This window comes from Sturnira hondurensis, unplaced genomic scaffold, assembly GCF_014824575.4.
Source record: "Sturnira hondurensis isolate 20B ecotype Veracruz unplaced genomic scaffold, ASM1482457v3 Scaffold0014436, whole genome shotgun sequence".
Lineage (NCBI taxonomy): Eukaryota > Metazoa > Chordata > Mammalia > Chiroptera > Phyllostomidae > Sturnira > Sturnira hondurensis.
The window spans coordinates 206406-216906 of record NW_028087067.1 but is presented as its reverse complement, the minus strand read 5'-3'; the positions used below and the strand labels follow the sequence as shown (position 1 = coordinate 216906).

The 10501-nt window shown below is 56.5% G+C and overlaps 1 protein-coding gene across 1 annotated transcript; it reads right to left on the bottom strand.

The window, feature by feature from the left end:
* Positions 1–301: 301 nt before the first annotated feature.
* On the bottom strand, positions 302–9987 carry DEFB1 (defensin beta 1). The gene is made up of 2 exons (XM_037063370.1): positions 9783–9987; positions 302–1080 (listed from the first exon to the last, which is right to left on the bottom strand). Exons 1-2 carry the CDS (start codon positions 9841–9843, stop codon positions 938–940), a joined length of 204 nt encoding a protein of 67 aa, XP_036919265.1. The 5' UTR covers positions 9844–9987; the 3' UTR covers positions 302–937.
* Positions 9988–10501: the final 514 nt, after the last annotated feature.

The window sequence follows — 10501 nt, the reverse complement described above, 5'->3', positions numbered from 1 at the left end:
CAAAGTGTTTCCCGATATTTTGAGTCCCCACCTGGCACCTCCTGGCCAGGAGATGCTTCCTCTCCTCGCTTTTGTCAGGCAGCTACAGGTGGTGGGTGGGCCACCGTGAACACAGGAGTTCTTCGCCGAAACCAGCCGCCCCTGTCTGTCCGCTCCTAGCCTCACCGAAGAGGGGCGCTGTGTCTAAGTCGCCCCCTGGGGCAATGGTTTTTCCGACGGCTGACTTTCATGGGTGCTGTCACACTGTGGGGACGTGGGGAGAATGATGGGCCCGTAGCCAATCAGAGACAACGATGCTTCATCAGCTGCAGAACATTTATTGGGAGAAAGGGGAGGCGACCGGTCTCCCCACCAACAGGTGGACACAAGCTCAGGTGCACGGCAGGCATGCCATGTCGGGGGCGGGGCGGGGGGCTCACGGCAGGGCCTCTTAAGAGACCTGTAACTAGCTTAAGGGCTTGTGGAAGAGTCAGATGTCGTCCTCTGGGAACCCAGACGTTAGGCCTAGGGAGCGAAGCTGAAGAGGAATCGTTGTATCGTCAGATTGGAAGTTCTCAGGTGCTGGGTTTGGCCGACCCACGGCCCCAGGCCCAGGAAGGAGGCAGGCGGCAGTTGTAGCTCTGGAGAGGGACCGGGTCCCTGTGAGCACTGAATTTGGGGTGAGCTCCTGCCCGACCCAGTGGGGCCATCACTCATGAGTTGGTTTGGCAATGAAACGAGGAGGAGGCGATGAGGAGAGCACCCCAGTCCCGAGCTCCCGGGGTTTGTGACCTGGCGAGTCTCACTCCCAACCCCCCTGCTTTCCTAACCTCTTCCAAAAGGAGACATAAGATTCATTTTGGTTCGAAGGAGGGATGTTTAAGGGGGGAAAAGTGACTTTTTCTTTCCCTAAAAGAATGCTCACAGGCAGGGCAGGCAGGCGCACAGGCGGCCCTGCTCAGACACAGCACTTGGCCCTGCCCTGGTAGCAGGAGCCCTGGATCTTGGTGAAGCGCGGGCAGGGGGAGAAGTTGCAGGTCCCTCCCCTCTTGACGCACTCGTATTCCGGGTACCTGTGGAACAGGGTCACGAGGCCTGCACCTGGAAGGGGGGAGAGAACACACGTCAGGCTCGGGGCTGGCAGCCCACGGGGCTTGAGGACATCTGGTGACTGCCATCAAGCTGTTCACTGTTTCCTCCAGCCGGGGCTTACTCTGCCTTCCTCCCAGAATCTCGGGCTCTCCCAACGACCAGGTGTCCAGACTTATGGTCCATCAGCCGTGGGTAGATGAGAAGAAAGCAGTCCCGCAGTGTCCGGAGTGAGAGACTCTCAGGCCATTGTTTCCCACCGATAGGTATTAGGGGTTGCATTGTGCCCCCTTCAGGCCCCCGCCCCCCAGTTCCTATGTTGAAGTCCTAGCCAGCCAGTGCCTCCGAATGTGGTTGTGTTTGGAGACCGGGCCTTTAAGGAGGTGACTGAGGTTAAATAAGGTCCTGTGAGTCATTCCTAATCTGACAGGACGTCCCGGTAAGAAGAGGAGATCTGGACTGAGAGAGAGGGACTCGGGGGATGGGCGCACACACAGGGCAGGTCTCCTGCGGCCACCTCGAAGGCCACCGTCCGCCAGCCAAGGAGGGAGGTCTCGGGAGAAAGCTCCCCTGCCTGCACCCGGCACTGAACTTCAGCCTCCAGAAGTGTAAGAAAATAAATCTTTGTTGTTTGAGGGGCCCACGGGGGGTATTTCATCATGGCCACCCCAGCTGGCTGATACAAGAGCCCGTCCCCTCCCCTGAAAACCGTGCATTCTAATGTCACGTAGCTCTGCTTGTTGGGAGCACGGTCCTCACACCGACTGGGTCTGTTCTCTTGTTCAATGCACATCCCTGCTGCAGCCACGGCACCCACCCTAGAACTGTGGGCGTGTGGTGACTAGACATTTGGCAATGTTTGGGGACATTGTTGGTTGACACGTTGTCTGGGGACACCTGGGAGGGTGTGGGAGGTGCTAGGCGGGTAGAGGCAGAGACGCAGCCAGATAACTGCAGGGCCCGGAACAGCCCTCAGAGCACAGCGTCTGGGAGCAGGCTCAGCAGCGCCCTGGTGGGGACGCCTCGGCCGGGACCTGCGGCCCTTCGTGCCGCACACACGTGTAAATAGGCTGCGATGCTCGTACAAGGTGTGGATACACTTGTTCTGGGGTGCAGTCTGTGGCCTGGTATTTTATTTAAAAAATTCCTCAGATAAATTTAATGTGCAGAAAAGACTTGAGACCAGTGGTTTTCACATTTGGTCAGAGAACTGAAGAATTCCTGGGGCAAGATTTGGGGACAAACAGGAATGAGGGCAAGGGTAGCCCATTAAAAATGGGGGCAGTTAGTCACGATAGCAATAATTTTCTATGTATATACTTCTATAGAAAAAAAGAATATTCACTTGTACCAACTTGAAAGTCTTGTTGAGATGGAGGAGTTCTCAGAAAAATACAACTTACTAAAATAAGCAAATGAGAATGACAAAATCTAAATAGCTCCCATGACTGTCAAAGAAATCGAGTCCGGAAATCACGCCCTGGGCCAACCTGGCTTCGTCGGCAAATTCTACCAGGGAACAGACAAGGAACCGTGCCTACGCCAGCTGTTGTTCAGAATAGAAGAGGGAGAACACTCACCAGTTCATGACGCGGCGTCAGCGTGGTCTCCACGCAAACATCTAACAGAATTCGTCAGAACAGGGAAGGGAGGGAGGGTCACAGGTCAGCCTCCCAGATCAGCGGAGGCAAAAGCCCTGAATAAGTTCCCTGCCAACAGCGTAAAACCAGGTTCAGGTTTCATTTCCCATCTGACTGTTTCATCTGACATTTGAAAATGAGTCAATGACCATTAAGAATAATGGGGGAAAAGCATATGGTTTTCTCCATAGATGCAGAAAAACGCTGGAGAAAATTCAACATTGACTTATGATAAAAACTCAACAAATAAAAATCTAGAGGGAACTTTCTCAATGTGATACAGAATACTTACAGAAGCCTACCCCAAATAGTTAGTATGCTTAGAGGGCCAAGGCTGAAAGCTTTGCATCTGAGACAAGACTAGCACAGCTGCGGGCATCAGTTCACTCCACACTGTGCTTGAGGTACTAGCCAGGGGGATAAGATAAAAATAAATAAATAAAGTGGGTAGGTGTTGTAGAGGAAGAAATAAAATCCTCAGTATTTGCAGGCATTACAATCACATGTAAGGCAGTCCAAAAGGAATTAATAAGCAGATTGAGCAAGTTTGCTGTGTGAGATCCACAAACAAAAAAAGGGAAAAAATAATTTTACTTCTTCATACTAGTAACCAGTAGAAAAAATAAAACTAAAATAAAACACCATTTAGGAAAACATAAAATAGCCAATTTCTACGTATAAATCTAAGAAAATATGCGCAGTTCCTCCATCTATAAGGAATAAGATACTTTTGTTAAAAAAGACCTAAATGAGTGAAAATGCCATTTAAGCATTGGAAGACTAATTGCTCTTAAAATGTGAATGTTCCTCAAATTAATCTACAGATTTGACCCAATGCTGTGAAAACCCTATGAGACTTTCAGTGAAACTTGCTGAGCGAACTTAAAACTGGTATGGGACGGTGAGGGGCCAAGAATAACCAAGACACTCTGGGAGAAGGAGGTAGCAAGACTCGCCTTACTGGATTTCGAGACTAATTATAGAGCCACGGTAATCAGACCGTGTGGCGAAGGCACCAGGACCACAGGTGGAGAGGGGACAGGACAGGGCACGCAGAGCGAGACCCAGGCACGTGTGGGGAGCCTGGGGATAGTAACAGTGGCTCAGTGGAGCGGCGGGGGCAGCCGTCCTCCCCGGGGCTGGCTCTGGGACGGCTGGACGTTCGTAGTGAAAAAGCTTTCTCCCTCACAAGACTGTGCACACAGGCGCACACACCCCTTTATGAGCCTACGTGTAAAAGACACAACCATAAGCTCCCAGAGGGCAATACTGAAGATTTTCTTCACGCCTCTGAGTTAAAAAGAACCCGGACCCTAAGGCAGAAGCCATGACACATTTATGAGCCTCATGAAAAGAGTGATACACACTCTCTAAGGAGAGTTTCCATCGAGACGGCGAGAATCAAGGCACAAGCCAGGAGCCATTCAGAATGTACGCACTGTGTGCAGAGCGCCCACAAACCATTGAGAAAAGACAGGTCTCTGATAGAGAGTTTAGGCAGGAGACAAAGAGGCCCCTCGCAAAAGACGTCCGAGTTTCTGTGCTTGCAGGTGGAAGAGTTACTCTTCCCAACACGTGTGAGTGAGGCCAGTCAACAGTCTTGCCAAGGTGGGAAAAAAATTCCTGCCCGGGTACGGCTGTCCCTCTAGTCAAGCCTAATAATGTGCGTTGGGCGGCTGGACGCAGCTGTGATGAAGCAGCGGGAAACCAACGGGAAACCAACTGGGAAACCGACGGGAAACGTGGGCCAGTGGGGGCGGAAACGAGAGGCGGGAAGAGGGGCTACGCCAGCGAGCGCAGGTGAACCGCGTTTCAGGGTCACCAGAAAGCAAGTGTTCGGGGAGTTGGAACGGTCTGATGCCACTGAGCTCACCCATGGCCTGCACAGGTCGGGGGGTGGTGGCCTGGGGTCTGAGCCGTGAGAGAGACGGCCCAGAAGACGCTTTGGAAACACAGAGCTCGGCCTTTGGACTCGACAGAAAAGAGGCAGGGGAAGGGGAGCCTTGCAGAGGGTGAGCCAGGCGGGGGGAGAGGCGCGTGGGGTCAGGCTGCTGGAAACGCGCGCCGCGCTCTGCCATCCGGCGGTCACGTGTGGCCGCTCTCTGTTTCACAGCGAGAACAATGGGGCCACACGGAACAATGCGAGAAGGGACCGTTGGACAGCCATTGACTAACTCGCAAATGTCTTGCTCTAAAAGACAGTGGGAGGCGGAGGCAGGAGTGAATAGTGTAGATGCCATGTGTGTTGGGGAAGAGGAGGCCAAACTCAGCCACTGCCAGGACCCACGCCCCTGTCTCCTCCCAGGACTTCAAAGAGCAGCGACTGGGAGGAGGTCAGGGCTGGGACAGGGCTGACGTGACCCATCGAGGGGCAGGTGGGAGGGGCAGACCCAGAGGCACACGTGCAGGAGCGAAGCATGAAGGCCAGCTGCTCGCGGTGCCTGCTGCAGGCGTCCACTCCCTGGCGGAGCCCCCTGGACTGGGGCTGGTCAGAGGTGAGGAATCAGCCTGTCGGAGCCCCGTGGGCCTGGGCAAGTCAGCTGAGGCTCTGTCCCTCGTCAGGACAAGGTGGGGGAAGGACTGCCCTCCAGTGTGGTCCCCTCCCACTGTGGTCATTGAGGTAGAGGCTGCTGGCCAACTTAGGGGCCATGCTGTCCCAGCATGCAGCAGAGGCCAGACAGGGTCACCCTGCATTCCTGCGACTCCATTAAACTCTGTGGGGACAGAAATCAAACCTACAAAGCGGGTCATAACCCAGGTCCAAGGCACTCCCTGCCGACGAGTGGCCTGTGAAGTCCTTGTCCACTGTAGCCTCTTGCTGGTCGCAGGTCGTCAGCGATGCTTCTTGCTAAGTTCACGAAAGCTTGGAAACTTGTGTTCCTGTTTGAGTTGTCCCTGACAAAACTCTGTGGGCCCAGTGACGAGGGTCTCGGGAAGTGACGGGGCAGAATGTGGCATTCAGAGTAAGGGCTGGGTTTGAGTGTTTGCTGGCCGGCTGTTGGAAGAGTCACAAATTCTCTGAGACTCATGATTAAAAACTAGTCTATGACGTGGGGATAAAACCTAAAATGGGGACGACCACTCAGAGGAGTCCCCGGCCAGTAGAGATGCTGGGGACACTTAGTGAGATGACACCCACAGCGGGTGTGCTGTGCTCGGTGTGGGCGCGGACCCTTTCTTCCCTACGCATGGTGGATGGGCTCCTGGGACAGGCCGCAGGAGCCTGTTCTTCCCAGGGGCGTCCAGAGGCCACACAGCAGGCACGCTCCTGCCAGCTGTTGCCAGAGGCCTGACAGGCCCAAGGAATTCGGGCCAGCGGGCTGGGGCAGGGATGGCAGAGCGAGAGGTGTGGGCTGGCGGGCGGAGATGGAGGGTCGCGGAATGTTGGAGCTGGGAATCATTTTGCTCTCGTTTTCCAGGTGAGGAAATCGAGGCCCAGACTCCCAGGGATGCACGCGGGGGTCCCAGGGAAGAAGAGGAGAACATGGGGGGATGACTAGTGCTTTACCGAGGGTCTGGCTAATTTGGCATGGTTGGCTGAGCTGCCGATCACCTGGGGAGAAGCTCCGCTGGAGGGGTGTGGCTCTGTTTAGGGGAGGGCTGTCCTCACCACCCCCTCCCCATGCTCTCATCTACTCAGCCCCCAACCAGCCTCTTACTCCATCTCTGGTTCTGTCACGCTGCCAACGTGGAAACCTTTGGGGGCTCACCTGAACCCGGGGGTCACCCGAGGCCTCGCCTGGTCTGCCCCAGGTCTGGCCCCACTCAGCTCCCTGGGGACTCAGGGCCCGAGAGGCAGGCAGGCCGACGTGGGAGTTGATGTCCCGGTCTCAGTCCCTGCTCACCTGTGACCAGTCATGTGACTCGGGCCAAGTTATTTATCCACACAGTGGGGGTGATGGCTGTTCCTCCTCTGTCGGGGCGCTGTGAGGTGTGTGTTGAAAGTGAGAGCTATTGTTTATTCTTTGTCATCTCTGGTCTTTCCCATCTGTTGCCCTTTCCGTCTGGATTGTCCCTGTTCCCCCGTGGCCCGCTCACTGTCTCTCACTCGACTAATTCAGCGCTGTGACCTCGGTTAGCCACAGCGGTCAGCAGCTGCCATAAATCTATGACGTGGGCCGGGAGAGGCAGTGAGGGGGCGGTGGGGCCCGGGCAAGCGGGACGCAGGCCATCTGGACCAGCGGCCACTGGTACGTGGCAGCTCACTGTTGCTACCTTTTATGTGTTTGTAAGAGTACATAAAAACCTACGTTTCCTGATTTTAAATGCTAAGAAGGAATTAACTTTTAGTTTCTTAAAACACCATGAACACCCAAGTGACTCCCATTTTCCCTTCATTCCTCAGCTTCCTCAAGAAGCCCCCTGGCCCCTCGCGGCCGGGTCACCTCCCCCTGTCACAGCTGCCCTCTGCACCCTGCCCTCGCTGACACCCCTGCACGATCGTAGGGAGGTATTTGTTACACATGCGGGTTTCTTGCCGGGCTTAGCTCCTAGAATTTCAATTCACAGGAGCTGTGTCCCTGACTCTCCCCAGTCCCGGGCACAGGAGCTGTGAACTACCATATTTTTCGGACTCTAAGATGCACTTCCCCTCCAAATTTAGGAGGAAAAGGGGGGGCGCATCTCATTGTCAGGATGTAGCTTCCCTGACTTGCTGTGGCAGGCGTGGGCGGCCGGGGAGCGGCGCCACAGGTTATTAAATATTTCACCACATTTTTGGCTTCAAAATTTTTTCCCTCTTCTGAAACCTAGGTGCGTCTTATGGTCCTAAAAATTTGGTGAATGTCTGCAGGAGCGCTGAGTGGACCACCTCACACCATCCTGATTCCCCAACACCTCACTGGTGGGGCTCTCCACTCCCTGACCCGGGGACCTGAGTCATGGGGCCGTTCTGACATCACCCGTCCTCGAGGAAAGACCGTTTGCGGGAGACAAGTGTGGGCAACTCTTGTCAGAGATGAAAACTGCCAGCGGGGAGTGTCATGACTTCTTGTGGTGGCCGCATGATTCTCGTTCACCCCGGCTCCTGTGTGCCTCGGTTTCCCCACCTGTGAACCAACTAAGTCGGCCTAATGAGCTCTAAGGGCTCTTCCAGAAAAGGAGTGGACCGGTCCCATGCAAGGGCTCAGGTCTGTGATGGCGTGAGGTGGGAACCAGCAGACCTGGGGCAGCACCCCCCCATCCCCTGCCCTGAACTTGGACCTGGGATCTCTCCGACCTCGCGCAGCAGCCGCCAGAGCAACCACCGTGGCCGTGGCAATGACAGCTGCAGTGGACACCCTGAGCCAGAGCCTGAAAAGTGAGGCGGAGGCCCTGTAGGAGTCCCATGGCAGAAGATGGGTTGGGGGGATCACCCCGTCCACCCGCCCCACGACAACCACGTCCAGAAAACATGGAAAATCCTGATGCAGGATGTTTGTGTTACTGACGGCCTTTTCTGCGGCCAGGCTCACGACCCGAACACCCCTCACAGCGGCAGTGACGTAACGTGGGTGATGTCCGGCCTGCGGAGCTGCCGAGCTGATCCGAGTCCCCCCACCTACCCAGCCTCAGCCCAGGGGTGGTGTGGGCACAGCTCTCCCCCTTCCAGGACAGCCACCCCCGCAAGAGACATGCCTTTCTGAGGCGTCCTGGTCCCCACACAGAGAATCCCCGGCCTGGTAGGTTTGGGCAGATGTGCTGTGAAAGCAGAGAGCAGAGCCGCCCCAACCCTAGGAGTACCCGAGCTCACCCCGCATTTACTAAGTGCTCCCCAGGGTCACCTAGTGTTTTTCCAGTGAATGATCGGCCAGTCCAGCTCCTCCTGCCTGTCCTTGGAAACACTGTGTCTCCTATGCCTGGACCGGGATGCTCATAACCCTATTCAGACGTAAGAGAGGAAGAGAACTCTTCCCGTTCACGAAGCGACATTCCAACTTTCCGACGGCGCATGGCTCCTCGGTGGGCACACGCGTGCACACACACCCAAATCAGCGCGCACACCTGCACGCCCGGCAGAACTGAGCAGAAGCGCGCTTTTGAGAAAACCCGGCTGCAGCTAAGTGGATGTCTACAGATCTCTCGTGGGTCTGGCCGCAAACACTGGAACTGCTGCCTTAGAATACTTTCGTTCCTGTTTCAGGTGGGGACACTGGGGCTTATCTGACTGCTCAGGTGACGCCCTGGAGAAGAGCACATTTGAACCTTTGGGAGCAGTTCAGAGCAGGGTGCCTCCGAGGCAGCCGCTGTTATTCTGCAGGGGAGGGAACAGACACCCAGAAGGTGGGACTTGCTCAAGGCCCAAGGGAGCGAAAGCCAGAACTGGGGTGAAATGTGTTCCCCACTTCCTCCTGAAGGCCCTGCCTTCTCTTACATCCGGGACTTGGCTTCTTTGACCCATAGGAGCTGGGGGAGCCCAGCTGGACCGAGAGCATGTGCTGGGAAGATGTCCCAGCTGGGAGAGTGTGAGCAGGCTCCTGAAAGGGGGTCTCAGACCGCCCGTGGCCCTTGAGGACCTGCACACAGGTGAGTCAAAGGCACCAGTGAGCTGGCCCCGTGGGAGGGGTGGGCGGCACCTGCTTGCATCAGGGTACCTGTGAGGCCCCACCCGGTGACCGAGGGCTGGCAGCCTTCACCTTGTCAGCTGAATAGGAAGCTGGCTGCCCTATGTGAGGGGCTGTCTTGCAGGTGGAGTAGGTGACCCCCCAACAGGGTGTCTTTGCTGGATGCCCAAAACCTGATGGGGCTGGGAGGTGCTGGCAGCTGCCCGGGCCTGGCCCCCTGTGCCTGCCGAGTGCGGAGGGCATGGAGCCCTTGGGATGGTCAGGCAGCAAGACACGAGCCTGCCAGTCCTGCAGCTGGGTGGCCCCAGGGTACCGGGACAATAAGCCAGCACATGCTCCCCATAGGCTCCTTCCCAGCCTGTCGGGGGACTGTGCAGGTCCGAGGCTCAGCAGGCTTCCTGCTGCCTTCGCACCACCACAGACACTCAGCCCCTCGGCCCTAGGGGTGCTGCCTGGCTGCTTCACCCCCAGGGTGCACGAGCCAGCTGTCCTCGCAGCTCCTGTAGCCCCGAGCCCCTGTCCCCGAGCTCACCTGGGGCTATCTGGGAGAAGAGGAGGCAGAGAGGCAGCAACAGCAGGTACAAAACCTTCATGGTGGCTTCCAGGCTGGGCCGGGACGGCAGGAGGAGGGGCGGCTCCTTGGAGGCTGAGCTGACAGCTTCTGAGGCTGCAGCGCCTCCGTGTTTATAGGGCTAGAGGGTTGCACAATCACGCAGCCGCTGTCGCAATCCTCGGAGGGGAACTCTGATAAGTGACCCCCACGTCCTCCCCTCCACCCCCCACCCCGGCCCCCAGCAGTCTGCCAGTCTCTGACCAGCCGCAGCTGGATTTATTTGTTTATTTTGTGACTGTCTAAGCTGTGACCGTCCTTCCTGGTTTTCTCCCCTTCCTTCCCCTCCTTCATCCAGCCCCTCCCTCTCCCCATCCCAAGCCCATCTTTGTCCGTGTCCACAGGTTGTGCATACGTGTTCTTTGGTTAATCCTTTCACTGCCTTTCACCCCGTCCCCCGACTCTCACCCCCCGACTCCTTCCGCTGGATTTAGCCTGCAGCTCGGAAACCCGGAGCTGGCTCGCCCTGCAGCTCTTTCTTCTTTCCCCCTCGCTGGGCAGTTCTGAGGAGGTTCCTGGAAAGGGCGGACCCTATGGAGGCCCCTCAGTGGAAAGGCCCGGAGAGACCGAGACGTGGCCTCAGGCCAGCCGACAGCCAGGGAGCCTGAGTCAGACTCTAGTTGACCTGTGTTTCGGGGCTC

Excerpts from the sequence above, each read along its gene's own strand:
- DEFB1 (XM_037063370.1), bottom strand. The coding sequence starts at position 9,843 with ATGAAGGTTTTGTACCTGCTGTTGCTGCCTCTCTGCCTCCTCTTCTCC. Across the intron at positions 1,081-9,782 it reads CTTCTCCCAGATAGCCCCAG|GTGCAGGCCTCGTGACCCTG; the intron begins GTGAGCTCGGGG and ends CCCCCCTTCCAG.